Source organism: Poecilia mexicana, unplaced genomic scaffold (assembly GCF_051168715.1).
Source record: "Poecilia mexicana isolate PSO_F unplaced genomic scaffold, ASM5116871v1 scaffold_21, whole genome shotgun sequence".
Classification (NCBI taxonomy): Eukaryota; Metazoa; Chordata; class Actinopteri; order Cyprinodontiformes; family Poeciliidae; genus Poecilia; species Poecilia mexicana.
The window spans coordinates 4,577,926-4,599,443 of record NW_028263390.1 but is presented as its reverse complement, the minus strand read 5'-3'; the positions used below and the strand labels follow the sequence as shown (position 1 = coordinate 4,599,443).

The following is a 21,518-nucleotide window of genomic DNA, read 5'->3' as shown; positions in this document are numbered from 1 at the left end:
TCATCCGGTCTCACAATTTTCCTGTTATGAATTTGTTATTTTGTCATTTTTTGGAAGCGATCTTTCCCACCTGAGTTTTCTCTGACAATCTAAAGCATGTTTTTCACTATTTATGCTGATATTACCAGTGAAGGAGCAGCAAAACAAAGACTTTACTGGTTGCTGCAGCTTCAGAAAAATGTGTTAAGAAGCTCAGCTCAGGTAAAAGACTCATGAATGTTTGTTTTAAAGCTCCATGACCTGAGAGAGTCTTCTGTTTTCTACTGTATTTGTTGATTATTAAAGCAGAACATTAACTAAATGCATTTACATGCGAGCATCTAGTTTCTTGGATACACCTAACTTTGTTGGCTGTTCCTAACTTTTTATTTTTTTTATTTTTATTTTATTCAGTAAACTTTTGCTTTCATTTTCCTAATTATCCTGATCACACCCATAAAGTCTCCACCCAGTTTCTATAGTGGCCTCCTTGTCTTACCAGCAACCAGATGGCAGCTGTCATTATGACACATCTTCACATTTCACTGTAGGTGTGTCTTCTGTTCACTGCTGTCCCACTTTTTCATATTTGTGTGGCTCCTCTTACCGTAGCTGATGTCACCATTTGTAGACACAACCGTAGAGGGAAATGTGACACATGTGTGGTTCAGACAGAGATTCAAGTACAATTGATTTGGATTTAAATCCCTGCATGCATCAAACCACCGGTTTTGTCTGTAAACTGGTAAATGAGTCAGAGCAGATACTCAGAGTGCTGTATTTCTTTGTTGGTTCAAGGTGATCGTGACAACATGAATTAATAGAAATCTGTTGTTTTAAGCTTTTAGGTGCTAAGATGCAGTGTCTTCTCTGCATGACGAGTTCAAACAATGTGACTGAGATTTGATAAAAATCCAACATTCAGGAATCCTTCAAGGTAGATGAACAGATTTCATTTGGTTCTGCACATACCAATCAGCCAGCCATCAGAAGGATGTTACTGATCAATTGATTTATTGTATGCACTAAATGTTAATTCCAAAATAGAAATAATTGCATTGTTTTGTGACTGTTACCACCATGTGTTTTTTTTTTTTCTTTTTTTTTTTTTTTGGGGGGGGGGGGAAGGAAAATTCAACCGTAGCCATCGAATGTCATTTCCTGAAAAACATGTTTATTTTTTCGATGTCTGCACGCTTCTCCCTCTGCGCTGACTGGCTCCACTACATGCTGGGATGATTGTCAGATTTACTGACTTAATATGCCCAACCGACTGGCTCTTACGCCGGCTGCACGCCTCAATGTGCCATTGTTTCACTGAATGGCTCACTTGCTGCGATAACTACCTGGCTGCAGTGAAAAGTTGGATAGATGAGCAACTGGCTCATGGCAGGACGGGAATTTCTATTTTTTCATTGGACATGATGTGCGCTGCTTGGTTATGATGAATGACCATTCTGAGTGCTCTGAAGTCTGGAATGGTGACACCTGTTTGGCTGGAAAAACGAGAAAGATTTTTACTTTGAGTGGAGGACAGAAAAAAAAAAGATGAAGAGGGTTGGGTAGGAGGAAAGCAGGAAGGAAGCTGGATGTATGTTTGGAGCTGTTGGTGCTGCTCTCGTCAGTCTGTGCCATCCACATGGTGTTTTGGAAAAATGTTGGAAACCTCCAGAGGGAACACAAAAAGTGTGACATTATGTGCATTTGCCTAGACATGGAATAATGTGGTGAAAGTTACTCCTGTGACAGACCACAGGAAGTTAACACGTTAACCATAAAAGGTCTTCACCATCCATTGATTCACCCTATAGAAGATTAAATACACTCTCGACTACAGTAATCTTTGAGCAAACCATTTATGACTTTATGGTTGTTTACAATAAATTTAAATACATTTATTACTGGTATTTTAACTTGAAATGGCCTGTTCTGGTTCAGTTTGCTTTCATTCTCATGAAGTCATTGTATTTTCCAGTTTTCGGGAATTTGGACCAGTGATGAGCACACTTCCCTAAAACACAAATAGCACCTTTTCCTTTCGCGCTTTTGCTAACTTTGAAAATATTTAGCATACTTAGCTTCCTCTAAATTAATTTCCCCCATAAATTATAAAGTGTTAATTTACTTGACTGTTTTATAAACTTTTAGGTAAATAAGGTTCACCATCTGTCTTAATGTTTTGATCATCACCTGTTAAGAGTTCTTCAAGTAGTTCAATGTTTATACCAGTGCTCTTATTTTGAAGTAGCTGGAGATCATTTACACAGCAGTTCCGTTTCCTCTTCTCGGGTCCACTCCCATCCCCCATGATTTTATTTCAAACAAAAAACATACACAACATGTAAATTATGCCAAAACTAAATCGATGCTTGAGGGTTGTAGTCCTTAATGGGCAGATATCATTTGGATTGAAGCTAGCGCCATAGCATTAGCTCCTGCTAAATAACCGTGATGGTGTACTGCGTTACTGTTAGCGGAACTAATGTTTGTGATTCGCTCATTAGGGTTATCGCAGCTAACTTTTTAGCTAGCAGTGCCCACCAGTTGTTGATAGCTTTTCCTGATATCAACAGTGTAAATAGCCTGAAGCTTGCACATGGCGATAAATTAATGGCTGCTTTTGTCATGTATTCACCAGCTGTGCTCTTTGTTTGCCAGAGATGTTGGTAAAAACCTTGAGTTTAATTAATCTCAAGCACTCATGGTTATCATGTTTATTGTGGAGAGCTAATGAGAAAATGCTAATGTGTTGTATAAATCTACTCTCACTGGCATTTCTTCATTTTTACTCTATTGGCTTGTTACAGTTTGACCACGTTACTTCTCCCATGAAGACAAAACGTTTCAGCCATGCTAATAATAAGAAGAAATATATTCTAATCACCATACGGCGTAGTATATCTAAAACAGCTAGATAACATTTAACACTTACAAGTTGTAATTCTTTGTCAGAGTTGTAACCAACAATGAATTACAGCACATGGGTCTATAAAACAGCATTCCAAGCCACAACCCTGTAATATAATGTTGTCAACTATCCTTAACAGCTTTATTGTTGATATTTTTGTTTATTCTGCCTCCTTAATTTAGACCTGCTTGCATTTCAGGGAGTCTGTACGTATAGACTCGCCTGCAGTCACGTTTCGACCGATGTGTTGAATGATGAGCCTGTCATCTGTTTGTTTATCCCCTCCTCTGAGTCTGGATGGAGTTACGGCCAATCATGGTGACCAGCAGCAGCCACAGTTTGTCTCAGGCTATTTAATACTCCGATAAACACACAGCAGTCTTAACTCTTCTTCCACATGACACACAGGAGTGTAGGTTTCACCACTGAATAATTCAGTTCTGAGTTTTTATCTCTGTATTGTTTGTCGAGTGCTTGCTAGTAGAGAAGAGAAAGGTAATTGGATAGTTCATAACGATGAACAGCTCATGTTGCAGTTTTCTTTCTTTTTTTCTTTTTTCTTTTTTCTTTTTGTATTTCCAGTCTGAACATGTTCATGCAGGAAATATTGTTTGAACTTATGTCTTCTTCTTTTTTTTTTCTTTTTTTTCTTTTTTTTTTAGGGAACGGGAAACGAATGATCTAGACAACAACCTGAGGTCCTCCACTGGAGAAGGTATGACTAACACACAGACTCCTCCACATCTAAAAAGAAGAGAAATTTTTAACCAGCTTGTTTGATTTGGATCATGATCTAATCCCCCCGCTAAGGCCCATCAGCTTGCTAACAACACTGCAGTTTACTTGATTATAGCCGGGATTAGGCTGCCCTTCTAGCATTAAGCTCCGACTCTTTTTTTTTTTTTTTTTTTTTTCCCCCAAGAAAACACAGAAGAGAGTCCATTTTTAAAGAGAAATTCCAGTTTTCTTCTAAAATGTACTGCAAAATATTAGACTTTTTATGTCGGGTATCCAAATGTGTCTGGGTCCAAAATGAATTTTAAAAAATGACAAGTGCACTGAAATGAGCATGTGGGATGTGAAGGCATTGCTGTAAAAATGTAATTTGTAAAACTATTTTTTATTATTTGTTTTTCAAATAAGCCTAATGATCTTCTAAGAACATTTTAATTTGGAGGATTATTAGTCCCAGGGTACAGGGCATAAAATTGCTTCTAAAAATGATTGGGAAAAGGTGTGATGTTCTTTAAGTTTCCATCACTACAGTTCATCCAGGTTAGCCCAAAACTGTACATACCCCCTGCAAATTTAGGTTTAAATACTTGTTTGTTTTAAACTATCATGCCTTTTCTGAATGGAAGAGATTTTGTTCCATTTGTGAAGGAAGCTAAAGATTAGGGTGATGGCAAAGAGGCCTCCAATGTTTTTTTTCCATTGATTATTGAACATGCCTTTTATTGTGAAATGTTTTTGTTTTTCATTTTATCCATAACTGATACTCCTTTGTCCTACATTATCTCTTAAAATGAACAAACTTCTCGGTTGAACAAAAATAAATTAAAATCTAACTTTGCAGTGACGAGAATACTTTCGACTTGATCGTATCTGTCTAGTGATATGTTCTTAAGCTATGACTTCTTGTACATTGAAATACTTTTTTAGTTTTCAGTTGTTTCACAAACTCTCTCTGTATTTTTGTGAATTGCCCCTTTAATTAAGCCGACTTAATGGTAGACACTCTGGAAAAGAGGAAAGTCAAAGTTTCCACTTTCAATCCAGGCGATGCAGATGAATGGTTGTGAAAGAGGAACTGGCTACACTAGAAAAATTCCCTGAGTGTTTTTCCTGCCCTGTGGTATTAGGGCCGCTGCCTGGAGAGGAGAACGTTTCACGTAACAAAGTGTTTTGTGTTTCTGTGAAGCTCAGCGGATATTCAGCCTGCATTTGTTTTGCCACAGTTTGTTCCTGAGTGCTACTTTTTCTCGGAGACTGAAGACAGCCGGGTTTAATGTGCATTTGTTCTGAAACCTTGGATTTACACAAATACTTTAAGTTCATTTTCAGGTTTCTGCGCACTTCTGCTGTTGAGCAGTTTTTTCATTAAAAAATTTTCTTTCAAATAATTAAACAGGCAACATGGCATGTAGGCATTCAGATACATTAAAACTCCTGCAGGTTTTTTCATTCTGTCTCTTTCTGTCTGTCTTATTTTGTCTCTTTGTTTTTCTTTCTCTGTCTTTCTTGGTTTAACTATGAGCATACATCCCACTATTGATCAGCATGTTGCAAAAAACAAACAAACTGATTTTTGTTTTCTGAAGCAGATTTGTCTTTTAACTTTAATAAAAACATTTTTAGCTGACGTTGCTCTTAGAACTAGTCCTAATATCCACCTGCTGTACCCAAACCAAAACCTTGGTTGGTGTGTTTTTGATATTATTGTCCCTTTTAAAACACCCAGTAATGTCCATATTTCAATTGAAAATGTTTCATCTTAATTATTTCATCATTGTTCCCTGCCCCATGATGCTGTGGGGCAGTGAAACAGCCCTACAGCATCATGCTGCCACCCCCAGATTTACATCTGGATAGCTGTAGATGATGTTTCTTACTCGCCCTGAGATGGGCTGAATGAAAACTGAACAATTTAAAGGAATTCTGCTCGTTCTGTCTAGAGGAGCGTCAGAAGCTTTTGGGGTCAATGTACAACTTGAACAACAGATTAATCATTTGACCCGGGAAGAGCAGTTTAAAGGCAAAGTTAATGACTTCACTGCCAGTGAAGACTGTATATACAGTGAACCTCTGACTGGAACTATCACATATGAACATTTATGAGCAAATTTCACTGAAATATACAAATATGTATTTCTACAGTCCAACCAGCTAACTGCTTTAGTGCTACTTCTTTAAATTATGCAGGGAGACATTTCTGTTGTGAGGTTGTTGTTATGGCAACAGACTCTTGATGCATGAATGAAACAGAAAAGAAGTCAACTCCTTCAGTTTATGATAAACAGTTATGATTATACAGAAAAATATCCACAGTAATAGTAATTTTTTCTTTCTAATAGACCCATCAGTGAAAAAACTCTTAGAGTATGTTCTATAAGCATCTAGAAATAGCTGAAAACAAACACTTGTTTGATCACATGTTCCACCAGAACTCGTATTTATCTGCGGAGAGGCCATGCGATCTTTATCTCTGATGTTACTTTCACTTTTTGTGATTTATGAGAACTGGAGGAGGTGTAGTGAGTGAGTGTGTGTGGAAGAACTTGTAGCTGCAGGTTAAGCTCTGCCCGGAGAAAAATCAGGCTCATAAAGCACATGTACATACATGATACCCTTATAGCCCAGCTTTTATCTTCGCTGCTTGAATATGTAAACGAACCGACACTGCCCCCTTGTGGTGCCTTGTCGTGGCTGAGACTGGAATGCATCTGCATAAAAGTTATTAATCGGTTCAAATCTGAACATATTTATATTCAAAAGCGTCAAAGCAGGTCCTGTAGGGAAAACTGTGCAGGCTGTTACAATGAAGGCTGAAGAGTTTCTGATGAGGATGGGCTTGGAGGCGGGGGGGTTAGGAGGGATGAATCCTCGGCGGAAAAATAGTCGACAGCTTGCTGGAGGCTGTGCTGTGTGATTATCATGCGCACACCGCAGCACAGTGTGTCTTTTGTTGCCACTCCACCATGAACCACGAAAGTTCGAACTTTGTGTGTGAGAAAGATGTTGGTGTCTTTCGGCTCCTTTACACAGAGCGCCAGCTTTGGACATCCGACCTTAAAATTCCTTCTTAAAAATCATTTTTTGTTTGTTTTTAGTTACAATTCCAGCACCAGTGTGACGTCAAAGTCCTAACCGTAATGCTCACCCTCTTGTTGGGCTACTGTACGTTTAAAAACCTGCTGTGATTACAGAGTTTATGACCACCCTCCACTGTTGGGGACTTTTGCCTGGAAATTAGTACCTACCTGCTGCTTTTTGCCTCCAGTAAAAGCTTCAGAGTGCACAGCTGTAATTTAGGGCTCCACCCCGGTGTTAAGCCACAGACACAAAATTCAAAACAGTGGAGAGGCTGGTTCAGATGCTCAGAGGGTTTTTGGGGTACATTTAGCTCTCCAAACCTCTTAATCGATCTGGAAACCGATTCAAACTCACATGTACAACAAACAGGAGGCTACTTGTGTTTGTATGAAATGAGATTAAAATCAAAGATGAAGCAGTTGGTGAAAAAAAAATAGAAAAGTAACCATTTGGCAACAAATGGGTCTGCCAAAATGCAGAACATGAAAGGATCTCAGAAAAAGTGGGAAAAAATGAAGTTCAAACTACTATATGGAGCTTATTCTTTAATAAAACGAACTGTATTTATAAAGCACATTTGTTGCAACCAGGGGTTAACCAATAAACTGTAAAATAATAACAAATGGACACAAAATATTCAGTTTAGCTATGAAAGACAGAAATAATGTGTGCAGCAACAAATGTATAACGAGCAACAAAAAAGTGACACCAAAAAAACTGAAAGGTGACAAAAAATAGAGTTGGATGCATCATTCAACCAAGAACTTTGTCGTTTGATAGAAAATAAGAAAGCCATCTTTCAAAATATATTTCTTGGCAGTTCAGATGAATGGTCAACAGGACATAAAACTCTGCATATCATCTGCACAACAATGAAATGAGAAGTATTCATCAATGATGTTACTCAGCGGACTGCCTGAAGAAAAGCGGTCCAAACATGACTCCCTGAGGAACTCCTTAACTAATAGACACTGGCAGCCAGAATAGTAACTCAGTTAAATAAATCTCATCTCTGACTCTGGGTGATTACCATTTTATGCCAGTGAATGTGTTGTATGTAAACATAGACTGTCTTATTGTTGACTTGTGTGCGTGTGTGTGTGTGTGTGTGTGCGTGTGTGCGTGTGTGTGTGTGTGTGTGTGTGTGTGTGTGTGTGTGTGTGTGTGTGTGTGTGTGTGTAAAAATATATACATATATATATATTTTTAACCCATTTATTTTGACCATCAGGTTTGCTGGAATGGGTAACCTGCTAAAAGTCCTTACAAGAGAAATAGAGAACTATCCACACTTTTTCCTGGACTTTGAAAGTAAGTCTGCGGTCTGAGTTGGACGCCGTGTGTGGAGGGGGGTGAAGCCTAACCTACTCCTGTCTCTTTTCTGTCAGCTGACTTCTGCGCAAGACAAAACAAAACAAAACAAAACAAAAAATAATAATTTCGTTTCACTCTCTGCTTCTGCACTTGTTCCTCCTTTCTCGGCACAGCTACGACCTCCTGCTCTGTTTATGACTCTTTTTTTTTTAACATGAACTCCTTTTCTTCCTTTCCCTGTGTTTTTCCTCTCTTCATGTCTTACAGAAACCAAATGGGGAATCTGTTAAAAGTGCTCACTTGCACAGAGCTTGAACAGGGACCAAACTTTTTCCTTGACTTTGAAAGTGAGCACGACTTTATTCCTGTCCCTTTTCTAAACTCCCAACATGCCTACCTCCCTTTTTATTTTTTCCCCCCTGAACATCTTTCCTTTAGTGTGCCTGTTCAGGGGTCAGCCTATTCAACGTCTCAATTGTCTCTTTGAATTTCTAATGTCTCCTCTGTTATCTTTCATTCATCTTTTTGTGAAAGAAGGAGCCTGACCTTTTGACCTGTGCCGTCTTGCTTTCGCTAAGTTCTCTGTATGCATTTTGTTCCTTTCTGCAATTAGTGTACACATTTGCATAAGTGTCAGTTCCTCTGTGATCCGAGGCAGTAACTAGGATAAATCTAATATAGACTGGTGGATTTTGGCTTCGGCCTTCTGCTGAGACCTCCCACAGAAGAAGAAGAAACTTACACTACACCTCCACAGTGGCATTTCAGCTGTTCTCCCACTGCAGTCAACCTCAGGCTTTGTTTACTCAGCAGAGAGGAAATGATGGGAGTAGAACGTTTTTGAAATGCAAAACAGACCCGAGACACAGTGTTAATGTCAGGGATTTTCTATATATAGAGCTGCTCCAGGAGATTCATGCACACATTATACTGTTATATATGCAAGTAGCCGATATTAGCCTACATGCTAGTTTTGTAGACCTTTAATTTTCAAGCTTATCTCACTAATCCCAAACCATCTAAAGCTCGTTACCAGTTACTGCCTGCATGCATTCAGATTTAATGAAAGATTCACATTCATCATTATTATTATTATTATTATTATTATTATTATTTATTGTCTTCATGGTAATGCGTTTTAAAAACAAGAAACGGGTGCACAAGTTTTAATTAATGTCCACATGGAGTTCAAAGCTTTATGTTTAGACTCAAATATATACATTCACCTGGTGATATAATCGTGATATTTAGGGTTGTCCCAATCCGATATTGATATTGATATCAGCCAAAAAAATGAGTATCGGATTATATTGGCCTACATCTAAGCTACAAGAACTTCGCTCCAGCATTTAGTTAGTAATAAATAGGTCAGTTGTCCTCATGCTTGTTGTTGTTGATTATTGTTCTCCCTTTAAGTAATATGACTTCATCAAGCCTCTTCTAACATTCCACATGACAAAATGAGTTGTAAAATCATGTCTGATACATGCTCATATCGTCAATGTCAGAATCTGCCAGTACTCAAAGCTGCAGCATCAGTATCGGAAAAGAAAAGGTTTTATCGGGACACCCCTACTTGTATTTAGATTAATATCCTGTCAGAATGTGCTGAGAAACATCTCACTTTTTGATGTGATCAATTAGATTGTTGCATAATTCTGCATGGATGTGGGAACTTTAATTTTTGTAAAGAACACTTCACATTGGAACTGGAAGATGTTTTCCATCCATCCATCCATTTTCTGTACACCCTTGTCCCTTATTGAGGTCGGGAGTTGAAGATATTTTAAATATCCAAAATAAAACATGACAATTAAAAAAAAGAAACATTTACAAGCAAACACATAAATAAAATAGATTATGATGTCTTTGTAAACAAAATTGCCCTTCAAAAGAGATTAGTCATCTGAATGGAAATTGTCAAACTCATTTTAATTTATATGCCATTAATAATTGATTATTAACTCATGTGACTTGTGCACCCAGTTCTTGTTTTTAATGCCGTTTTTTCCCCAACCCCATCTAAAAGAAATGGTTGAAATTAATGATAAAATCCCCAAAGCTAATATGATATTAAGTGGATATAAACTGAGATATTTACTTCAGCTAAGAATAAAATCCTGTACAGCCTGAAGTAGTTAATTGTAAAGGAGTATAAATGACTGGAGTTTTGATTTGGTCGTAGATGCACAGCCGACAGAAGGCGAGCGTAAGGTGTGGAACCAGGTGAACTCGGTCCTGCAGGACTCTGAGAGCATCCTGACGGGGCTGCAGGGCTACAAAGGGGCGGGGCTGGAGATCAGAGATGTAAGAAAACACACATCACACACACTCTTTAGGATTTGCTTCAAAATGGGATTGAAGATGAGGTATTTAACTTTTATAGAAAGTATGTGTTTTACATATTTGTTAAAACTGTCACCATGTCGTGACAGTTTATCAATCAAGTTTATTTCTATAGCAAGGCGGTTGAGTTTGCTTTACAAACTAAAAGCACAAAGTTATAAAGAAAACACCTTATGTGATGTCAATCATGCTCATGTTCACGCTTCTCAATGTGCTAATGGAGGAGAAATAACTTATCTTTACAGGAAAGTCGTTTATCCATCATCATCAGTGGCTATGCTAACTAACCTTATTATTCACGACGGCAGCATAGCAGAGAGCAAGAGATGGAGAGAGAGGGGAGTGGGAGGGGGGTTGGAGTTGTGCCACGAGGGTGGTGATTGACAGCGCTAAGACCTGGTTGTTTCTAGTTAGCACTGGGAAAAGGCAGAGGAGCTTTTTTATTACACAGATTATCTGTTTCATACACGACATAGAGAGTCTTAACAAATATGTAATAAAAAATATTTTCTATAATAGTTACATACTGCAGCTTCAAATGATCTGACTAATACTTTTACTTTTTGCTTCCTGCCTCTCCAGGCGATCCAGAATCCCAATGACATGTCGCTGCAGGAGCGAGCCTGGAACTCCGTCTGCCCGCTGGTCATCAAACTCAAGACGTTCTACAGTTTCTCCCTCAGACTAGGTGACCCCACACTGCCATGCACTTAGTCACACAATGCTGTGAACGTGTCATTTCACAGCCAAACAGAAATACTTTAGTCTTATGAAATGCCTTATGCTCTGCAGAAGAGGCTCTGAAGAGTTTGCTGAAGTCGCTGACTTGCCCGCCCCTCACTCCCACTCAGCATCTGGAGAGGGAGCAGGCGCTGGCCAAACAGTTCGCTGAGATCCTCCACTTCACTCTGCGCTTTGACGAGCTCAAGGTCTACTACACACACAGACAACACACTCCCACCCTCACATAAAAGCGCTGTGTGTGTTGACCGAGGATTGTTTGGATGTCTTGACACAGATGAGGATTCCTGCCATCCAGAACGACTTCAGCTACTACAGGAGGACCATCAGTCGGAACCGAATAAACAACATGAATGTAAGACGACTTTTTTCTTGATCATTGAACACACACACACACACAAAAAAATAGCATTTCATCCCGTTAATTGTTGTGTGTTTTCATCCATAGTTGGACATTGAAAATGAAGTCAACAATGAGATGGCCAACAGGATGTCTCTGTTCTACGCTGAGGCCACACCCATGCTGAAAACACTGAGCACCGCGACAACAAACTTTGTGTCGGAGGTGAGAGCGCTGCTGCAACATAACCATCTAACTATCCTTTAGTCAAACGTACAGGGGGACTGGAAGGGAAATAAAACTAGTGGTGTAGAATGGTAATAGTTCATTTTAGGGCCATGTATCGACAAAATAAGCAACGTTTTCAGCTCAAATACACTTTTTGCTTCTAAATTATTGAATGAATAGACGCATGAGCCCAAAAACAAAGATATTTATTGTTTTTAATCTTTTACGTAACCATTATGGTAATGGTAACCATTACGTGCAAAGTGCTTATTATACCCAATCAGGAACCACCGATCATTGATGGATATTCTTTAGAAATATGGACTGTGGATGCTAACGTTATAATTGGGGACATATGTCCTGCTACAACATGGTTAGCACTGAGATGCTACTTTAGGTTTGAATAGCTGATAGGCTAACAATAGTTCCTACCAGCATCCAATCAGATATTTTTTAAAGCAGAACTGAACCCTGTGTGGGCCAGGAGAAGCAGCATTGTGGTCCAATGCCGCCGCTAGCGGATGTCGCTTGGGTGTCAAATTTACCAGTGTACAAAAAATGCGCACGAATGTAAAGTTCCTGCTTGGAAATTTTGTCTATTAAAGAATTTTTAAAATGTGATTAATTTCTCTAAAAAATTTTCATGTGTTAAAATATATGTAATGAATTAATTGAAAAATAACACGTTAAAGTCCCAGCCCTAAATAAAAACATATCTAAAGTCTACTTATGGCTAATTGATTTTCAACAAGAGTGACCACTGCTCTAAACAGAAGTTGTAGTTCTAGAGAGTACACTGTGTGTCTTAGCAACACCTCAAAGGGAAAGACGTAAGCAGTGACTTTAAAGAAGCAGTCGCAGGAAATAATGTCTGTGATGCAACGATGCTAACAGTAAAGTTACAACATCTAACTGGAACGACTTGTATTGAGTAGAAACGACCCTTCAAGATTTTTGTGGACTTTTATCTTGAAGCTACATGATTTTCTACATAGTGCAGAACTTTGATTTTTATTCATTTCATCAACTCAAGATTAAACTAAGGGGTGAAAAACTGATTATTATCAGTAACAAAGTGTGTTTTCTTTGACTTTTCTAGAACAAAACTCTTCCACTGGAGAACACGACAGATTGCCTCAGCACCATGGCCAGCGTGTGTAAGGTCATGCTGGAGACGCCGTGAGTTTCTGCACTAAGTTCAAATCTTATCACACACACTTAATCTGTTTGTTAAAGCGGCAGGATTAAAGGTTAAGTTGGCAATAATCCTTTTGTCTGCATTCATTATAAAATTAGATGGCCAGTTACCATATGAAGAAAGGTGTAAAATTGTGTTTATGTTTAAGTTGAAATATGTTTAGACTTCACTCTTATTGCTGTTTTACAATTTCCTTACAAGTGAAACAAAACAGCGCATTACATCACTGGAAGTCACAATACCGTTAAGTTAATTTATTTCAGCTCCAGAAATTAAGCTCATGAGTTTTATTGATTGATTACAAACAGACTGGTATTTTTTAGGTGTCTATGTCTGACAATTGTGCCGATTTTGGCTTACTGCTAATGAAAACCAAAATTCAGCTTCTCAGAAATTCACATTATGACATATGATGGGTAAAAAACAATTTTTAAAGACAAAAATTGTCAACTTGGTGAACATTATGTCCATGTCCTGTTCAGTATGTGGAGTCAGTGGTTGGTTGCTCAGGGATCCTTTTGCATGAGTTACAGTCAACTTCTTCACCTTTTGTGGTTTAATTGAGTGTCTTCTGGACATCTGTCAAATCACAGTTTGGTGTTTTGTTGTTAAGTAATTTTCTAAGAAAATGAATTTTAAATAAACTTTTTGAATGATTTTTTTTTATTTTTTTTTTTAGGGAATATTCAAGTCGCTTCAGCAGCAAGGACACACTCTTGTTTTGCATGAGGGTGATGGTGGGAGTGATCATTCTTTACGACCACGTCCATCCAAACGGTGCTTTCACCAAGTCCTCCAAGATAGATGTAAGAAGACATTTGTTGTGCTTCTGTTCTGTAAAGACGAAGTCGCCTTTTGATTCCATGTGATTTCACTCGGACTTATTTCCTCCAGATGAAAGGCTGCATAAAGGTGCTGAAGGACCAGCCGGTCGACAACGTCGAAGGACTCTTGAATGCTCTCAAGTTTGTACTTTTTATTAAGCAGGTTTTAATTAGAGACGCACCGATCCCATATTAATATCTGTATCAGCTCTGATATTGGAAAGAAAATCTAGATTGGGTATCCATATAGGCCAATCTATTCAGTCTAATTCTATGCTTTGTGCTTTGAGCAACATCATGCTCTATTATTTACTTTCTGAATTATTTGAAAGAAGGTTCGCTGCAGTTTGTTTTTGTCAGTTTCAGTTTCTTTATTTATTTTACCTTGGCTGTTATGTTTCTAATTGCACTGACTGAACAAATGAAAGTTATATTTACACATATGACCAAACTTGTGAAGCTATTGGTGTATTTAATTGTGCTGTACTGGTTCAGCGTTATCAAATAAATGTATAATTCAGTACATTTATATCTGCGTTTAAAAAAAAACAAGCGTTTTTAGTCAATTCAGCTCTATTTCTCTGTAACTATATATGGATCGGTTTTGGACGATAACTAAACTGCAGATATCAATATCTGTATCAGAAGCGGAAAAAAAGTGAACCGGTAGATTCCTAATTTTAATAGTATTGTTATTATTTCTAATCTAAAGTCCATTTTGTCTCCTCAGATTCACCACCAAACACCTGAACGACGAGTCCACTCCAAAAAACATCCAGTCGATGCTCCAGTAACATTTTTTTTCTTTTTATAAATATTGATATGAAGAGGATCATTCTGCTGACCTCAGACGAGATGTAAATGTTTACATTATTTAAAAAAAAAAAAAAGGTTTGTTCATGCTTGTGTGTCTTGTGCAAAAATCCTACACTCCGGTTTATTTTCACCCTGCAGATTTGATTACTTTTCACTTTCCCACCATAAAAAAAACAAACAAACAAACTCAAAAGCATCTTGTGAAAGGCTTTTAGAAGTTGATAACGTTTGCCTTCCCGGATGGTGAAAAATGATCTCTGAAAGCTGCTGCGCATGAGCAAGGCAGCATAAAAATCCCAGCTGACAATGAAATTTAATGTTGAACTTAATATGAGATTCTGATGCAGAATAAATTTGTTTTTGGGATACCAACTTTAGAAAATCCAGCTTCAGTTCACCTTTGCACCACGGTGTGAGATTTCCGAGAAATGCATTAAAGTCTCAGGAGTCAAACGGACTTCATCTCTGTTGGAATGAAGAATCGATGGAGGGTGGGTTGTTGAAAGTGATTATAAATGATCCTATCAAATGTTTTTTGTTTTTGTTTTTTGTTTTTAGCTTATTTTAAAAGCTACATGCTGTGCCATGTTTTTGGGTTAATTTCATCGTAACTGCTGCCTGTTTTTAGTGGCACCACCGGTTAAAATCTTTAAAGGCTTAAAATAAATCCATCTTTTATCACAGCAGCATGATCTTACATTGGAAATACTTGAAAGTTCAATCATTTTTAATTTATCCTCTGGCAAAACTACAAATACAAATTTCAGTCTTAGTGTAGTTTATTTTGAAAATAATAAACTACATATACCCACCACCTGACCTGCACCAAATTCAACACAATGGATACTAATTCTCTACCCAATTTTTGCAAAAAAAATTGGGTAAAATACCTCTACAGCGCCCCCTAGGAGCATTAAAATAGTCAGCTACAACCCATGCTTTGACCAGTGCTTCTGAAATTTGATACACTTGTGTAACTCCTCAAGACCTACAAAGAAAAAATTCTTGCAGCCAATTATTGTGTAACACAGTTTTTCAATTTAAGATGTTGCTACTTGAATAAAAGATGCATTTATACACATCTTTACCATGTGGGCCAATATTTTGCTGGTAATCGTTCTTTTACCAGAAAGACCAAAAATATTTAATTCTAAATAAATTATAATTAGTAAAAAAAAGGAGATATTTTTGACCCTGTTGTTGGAAATTTTAAATGAAAAAAAAAACTCACTTGTTCTCTGAAGTGCCCAGTTTTTTTGTTGTTTTGTTTTTTACATTTAATTTTAAATGTGACCTTTGACATTGCGCTACTCCTTTCTGATAAATCAAACTATGGAGGTGAAGTGAAACAGTTCCGCCGTCACTGAGCAGATCCTCCGGCTGCCTCACCTGGTTGTGTCTGCGTGTGTGTGCGCGTGTGTGTGTGTGTGTGTGTGTGTGTGTGTGTGTTTGGGTGCTTACCTTACACTGCTCTCAAACTAGGTTGGACAATCTGTGACTGTTAAACTTTGGTTCTTTTTTACTATAAACTCTGAAGACCAATGAAAGATGGAGAGAGAGAATATGTATTAATGGACATCAATGTGTAGGGTAGTCGTTTAAAACTTTTGTTGTCTTTTTATTTTACCACAACGTAAATCTGGAGCTCACGATGGAAATGCCAGAGGGCCACCTTGATGCCATGCATTGCCTTAAATAAGCTGACAAAGGTTATGGTGAAGCATGGAAAAACCTGTTTCAATTGTGCCGAATCCATAAAGCCATACTTAACCTTCCTGGGGTCTTAGAACGACGCCGAGCAAATATCACGGGCAGGACAGTGGATGGGTTATCCCGTCAGATTGTCAGTTTCCAAAACCACACAAAAAAAAACCCGTAAAGGCGCAGGCGGGATCAGTGTGGACCACGCGCAGGGGCCTAACTGACCCCCCTCTCCTAAGACTGCAGGAGGGTTAAAATGAGTCGCAGCCACTCCTGTCCCTACATTAACGCTTCAGACTAACATCTCTTTAACATCTTGTATTTCGACATGCATCCAATCATGGGTGCGAGCCATATTTTTGATGCAATGAGATTGCAGTATCATATAAGTCTCATTTCTGACTGAAGAGACCCGCCAACGTCTTCCGTCAGGGACCTTCTTCGGCCCCAGCTGCTTGCTGAATGAAAGACTTTGTTTTAATTATTAATCTTTTTGTTTTTGTCTTCAACTGACAGTTATTGTTCAATATTGTTCAGATTTCTGCTCACTGTTTATGGAAGTTGCTTCAGCTGTGTTCTTGCATACTGGATGGGAGTTTTGAATTGGATAATAAAGGTGGTACATTTCTTAAAGGCTTTTTATTCTTATTTACAACATTGCAAATTTTTATATCATTAAAACTCCTGTAATAAAAAATGGTGAAAGGAGCAAATTACTAGCAGCAATAAATACATTATTTAAAGTTTATACTTATTTCTGTTTACTATACCCTCTTGTGGCCAGGACAAGTATTACAATTAATCACCAAGTGAACAATTTGGATGGACAAAATAATGGAGAAAGAGACATGTCTTGGTTTTGCAGACGTTTTAATTCTAATTCCATTTGGCTCATAAAACACTTTCTATGTCACATAGACATTTGAAAAAATAAGTTTAAATGTCTCAAATGTCTTCAAATAAACTCAAGCCAAATGCTTGCGAGGTTCAGGTAAGACTTACCAAAAGACATTTTTCCAGAAACTCTCAACTTGATCCCAAAAATACATTGATTCCTTGCAAAAAAAATAATGCGAAAGGTTTGAAGGAGATGATCAAGATCAATTTTAGATTAAGTTCTCCTGAAATTCTGCTAAGTGCTGATATCATTGTCCTGCTGGGGGCAGTGTTGAGCTGCGCCTCAAAAGTTGAACAACCGTATACCTGCAAGCAAAGACAATCAAGTTTTGTCATGAAGATTTTTTTTATATATATATCAAAACTTGACGCATCAATTAAGCTCATTCTACTGCTGTCTTAATATCCTACTAACAACTTTCTTTCAGAAAGTTTTGCCTGTCGTTGCATCTGATCTGAGTCAAATAGTAAACTCATCTATTTTATCAGGTGTTTTTGTCCAGGATCTAAAAACAGCAGCTATCAAAACACTGATAAAAACAGATTGGTTAGATCATTGATTGGTTTAGATTTTTTTAGGTTCTGTTTTGTTTTTTCTTTCAAAATGATGGAAATTTAATTTCAGTATTTAATCGAACAAAACACATTTCTGTCATCTAAAAGCTTATAAAGTTGGACAACTTAGAAAATTAGTAAAAAAAAAAAAAAAAGATTACGTTCAAAAGAAATAATAATGAACTGAATAGTGAACTGTGGGGAATGCCAGGCTCAATGGTAAATGAGTTTAAATACAAAGCTCTTTACCAAGGGTAAAAGGCTTGAACTTCTATTCAGATTAGGTACATTTTTGTACATTTTTTAAAGTCACCATCTTATGTCCCTCGAGTGAGAGCAGAATTAGCTTGAGAAAATTGGTTAGCTTTTTCTCCAAATCATTCAGAATACCGTATGGATTTTTTTTTTCTCCCAGAGTATCAAGAGGTGGGAGTTTAACTTTTAGAGAAACACGTCAGGGTGAGTATGCATTAACATGCTAGTGCACCACTAAATGATATGCCATGAGTGATTTACCATTGTGGTTAGCTAAAAATGTAATATTCTCTAAACTATAGGAGATGATTTGAAACCGGTGAAAACTCAACAAGGTTCTAACATTTCTAATCGGGTCACAAGCAGCTTGCAGGTGTTTCCTTGCAGAATTACTCATATTCAGTCTCTAATTTCCTGTGGACGTTTCTCTTACTATACAGTTACATCAGATTCTGCCTAAAGAATCAGAACAAGTGAGACTGCTTACTGGGAGTGCTCCGCTGAGAGCGCTGGGCTGCCTTGAGGGCCTCCAAACTTAACTGGGGCACCGCCGTCCTCACTGGCCCGGGTCGGACCCCGGCGTTCCACCGGGTCATGCTGAGCAAGTTCATGGCTGTCGCAATGGTGATAGGGTGGTCCTGAACAGGAGATGCCCATAAAGGGCGGGTTTGGGTCCGAGGGTCTGTGGGGAGACGATTAGTAGGAGCAGGTGGAGAGGAGTCCTGGGCTCTGAGGAACATCTGACAGAAAAGAGGTACAAACGCAGAAGGCTGTTGTTGATACACGTTCACAAGAAGTCCCATTTACAGTCAACCCCATGATGACACATGGTGGTGGCTGCATCATGCTATGGGGATGTTTTTCTTGGTTGACGAAACACAACAAATCCCCTGAAAAATCCATTTTGTTTTAGGTGGTAACATGATGAGATGCCTGAATATATATTCTAGGTATTTTAATATGTGCTACCCGTTTCATCCACCATAATCAGCAAAACGCCTTCTCTCTCTCTTAACATTAACATGATTAAGTTTTAAAATGCTACTTCATAATGTATGATGCCTCCTGGTAACACAGTTGCATTGCTCATCCCTCTCTAAAATTCAGACAAGAAGGTAAACCGTCACCGAAAGCTAATGGTGGAGAATTACCAGAGACTTAGCTTTGCGTAGTTTGTATGTGGCCTCAGACGGTGTTTTTCTCTTTCCATCACCGTTCTGGGATGCACCACTGCGGCATGTGGAGGTTTTACTTCTCATTTGCCTGGGCATAGATTTAAGTATTTTAGTCTAAGAGTTCAAAAAACAAAAAGGTGTGTTTCCAACATCCTCACTCTCTAAAGGTCTGCTCCACGGGATCCAGGTTGTCCAGGTAGTTGAAGCGTATTGTATCCTTTGGGTGTCTGTCTGAGTCTCTCCATGGTGGCAGGGCTTTAACCTTCTTTTCTGTTTTTAACCCTGAGCTGGAGCTGGATTCAGGAGGCTGGGTGGTGGTAACTGGATGCTCCTGGTTGTTCTTAGCCAGTTTTGGTGGTTCCTTACGTCCACCGCTGATGACTGAAGGATTTTCAAGCTCCGGTGGCATTGACGGTGTCTGGAAACACAACACAGACTTTTAATTCTGTTGCTCCATTGGACCTTTTTCACATGTAAGAAAGTCCACTGACCTCCAGCAGTCTGCGTTGCAGATCCTGAACAGTCTCTATGTAGTGTCTCTTCCAGACGCCCTGCTCAAAAGCCAAGGGGGAGAAGGTGATGCACCAGCCGAACCGCAGACACTTGGCCATCCACAGTTGGTCCAGCTCCACAATGCTCTTCCAGTGCCAGCTCACCTGTCACACACAGAGGGTAAACGTCTTATTCACCCTGATCCTGGACCTCCTGGATCTGCTCCAGCGATGTGTACCTGAGCACATCGGCAGAGGCTGCGGGGGTCCAGGAAGGAGAACAAATAGAGGCAGAGGGCTCTGGGCAGCAGGCAGGTGAAGTCTGCAGCCTGCAGGGGGAGCCGTCTGCTCACAGTGAGGCTCAGGAACCTCAGCTGCTCCACCGAACAGCGGATCACGAAGTCCTGCAGCACAGTCTTCCTCTGGCTGTCAGACCAGCTGCCAAACTACAGAAGGACATAACTCAGTTCACCAGAAGTATCAGTTTTACATGAACTCAGAATAAGTTATCCTCTTAAACTGACCCATTTTGCCAGAAGCTGTCTCCTCTCATCAAACAGCTGGGAATAAGAGGTCATATTTAGTTAAATAACATGAAACATTTGAAGTTTTTGGCAGTTTGATAATCTTTCTAAAACTAAATACTTTATACTTTAAAGGGGTAGTATTATATAAAATCAACTTTTTTTTATTTTTAGATTTACATCATGTCATATTGTTATCCCCTCCTCAAAAACATTCTGTTTTCTTTTATCTCCCGTGGTAACCACGAGAATGGTTGCCACTCCCGTTACCTCCAGGTTCAGCTCCTCCTCAGAGCTTCAGTTTCCCAGCCTCCGCCTCACTGAGCAGCCCTCCCCTGCAACTCCCCCACTCAGTTCCTTCAGACTAGCCAGCAGCAATTAGCAAACACCTGGTGGAATTGATAATCTGCTGAGCTCATTAAGGAGCTACTTCTCATAGCAACGCTGGTAAAAAATTTGTGGTTTCATATAGGAGCCATGTTGTGGTGACTTCCTGAAGGCGGAGTTTCAGAAAGAGCAGGAGTTTTTAAAGGGGCACATGCCCAATTTCAAGGCATCCATCCATCCATTTTCCTTCACCCTTGTCCCTCAGTGGGGTCGGGAGGGGTGCTGGTGCCTATCTCCAGCTCACGTTCCGGGCGAGAGGCGGGGTACACCCTGGACAGGTCGCCAGTCTGTCGCAGGGCAACACAGAGACACACAGGACAAACAACCATGCACACACACACTCACACCTAGGGGCAATTTGGAAAGGCCAATTAACCTGACAGTCATGTTTTTGGACTGTGGGAGGAAACCGGAGAACCCGGAGAAAACCCACGCATGTACAGGGAGAACATGCAAACTCCATGCAGAAAGACCGGGGCCGGGAATCGAACCCAGAACCTTCTGGCGACAGCTCTACCAACTGAGCCACCGTGCAGCCTAATTTCAAGGCATTGAATTACTAATTCAAGTTTGTTTTGAGTCATATTTGTTATAACATTTCTTATAACACCTGAAGGTAACATATTTTTGATTGTTATATAAAATGGTCCTGTGTGCCTGGAACACACATAATTTTGCCCCTTTAATAGAATAACAGAAAGCAGTGTTAATGAAAATGAGCTGATGTTGACCTTGCTGTTCATCAGCGGATGGTTCAGTGGGGTCCATGCACTCCGCTTGGTTTGCATTTTGGCATGGCTAGACGAAGGCCGTAATTCAAGTGGCATCTGGAAAACAAAAAGGTGAGCCTTAACACCACTAAACCGATTTTTCTGCCTTATTAATCTATTTTTTTTAATTTATGTTATTAAAAGACCCAATGACGACCCGGTAGTTCATGAATCCACAAGATTTTCATAAAAAAAAGTCCCTGTATTTTAAAGACTTTATGACGTCATGCACTCTAAACAAGGTACCCGAAGCCTT

The 21,518-nt window shown here is 39.0% G+C and overlaps 2 protein-coding genes across 2 annotated transcripts in view; one reads left to right on the top strand and one right to left on the bottom strand.

The window, feature by feature from the left end:
- The window catches only part of fam49a (family with sequence similarity 49 member A), a 32,442-nt gene extending 15,601 nt beyond the window's left edge, over window positions 1-16,841 (top strand). Inside the window, exons 2-12 of the mRNA XM_015001905.2 lie at window positions 3,550-3,602; window positions 7,932-8,011; window positions 10,200-10,321; window positions 10,943-11,048; window positions 11,153-11,289; window positions 11,379-11,456; window positions 11,550-11,666; window positions 12,769-12,848; window positions 13,547-13,673; window positions 13,762-13,832; window positions 14,422-16,841. Of these exons, the coding sequence (XP_014857391.1) occupies window positions 7,942-8,011; window positions 10,200-10,321; window positions 10,943-11,048; window positions 11,153-11,289; window positions 11,379-11,456; window positions 11,550-11,666; window positions 12,769-12,848; window positions 13,547-13,673; window positions 13,762-13,832; window positions 14,422-14,485 (972 nt within the window). The 5' untranslated portion in view covers window positions 3,550-3,602; window positions 7,932-7,941 and the 3' untranslated portion in view covers window positions 14,486-16,841. The remainder of the gene's footprint in view (window positions 1-3,549; window positions 3,603-7,931; window positions 8,012-10,199; window positions 10,322-10,942; window positions 11,049-11,152; window positions 11,290-11,378; window positions 11,457-11,549; window positions 11,667-12,768; window positions 12,849-13,546; window positions 13,674-13,761; window positions 13,833-14,421) is intronic.
- Window positions 16,842-17,388: 547 nt separating this feature from the next.
- Window positions 17,389-21,319, bottom strand: fbxo16 (F-box protein 16). The gene is made up of 8 exons (XM_015001888.2): window positions 21,224-21,319; window positions 20,106-20,141; window positions 19,821-20,027; window positions 19,582-19,746; window positions 19,249-19,508; window positions 19,067-19,178; window positions 18,403-18,655; window positions 17,389-17,411 (listed from the first exon to the last, which is right to left on the bottom strand). Exons 1-8 carry the CDS (start codon window positions 21,317-21,319, stop codon window positions 17,389-17,391), a joined length of 1,152 nt encoding a protein of 383 aa, XP_014857374.2.
- Window positions 21,320-21,518: the final 199 nt, after the last annotated feature.

Coding starts and splice junctions, on each gene's coding strand:
- fbxo16 (XM_015001888.2), bottom strand. CDS start 21,319: ATGCCACTTGAATTACGGCCTTCGTCTAGCCATGCCAAAATGCAAACC. Junction 20,142..21,223: donor ATCCGCTGATGAACAGCAAG/GTCAACATCAGC, acceptor TCTTATTCCCAG/CTGTTTGATGAGAGGAGACA. Junction 19,509..19,581: donor TGCAACGCAGACTGCTGGAG/GTCAGTGGACTT, acceptor TTGTGTTTCCAG/ACACCGTCAATGCCACCGGA.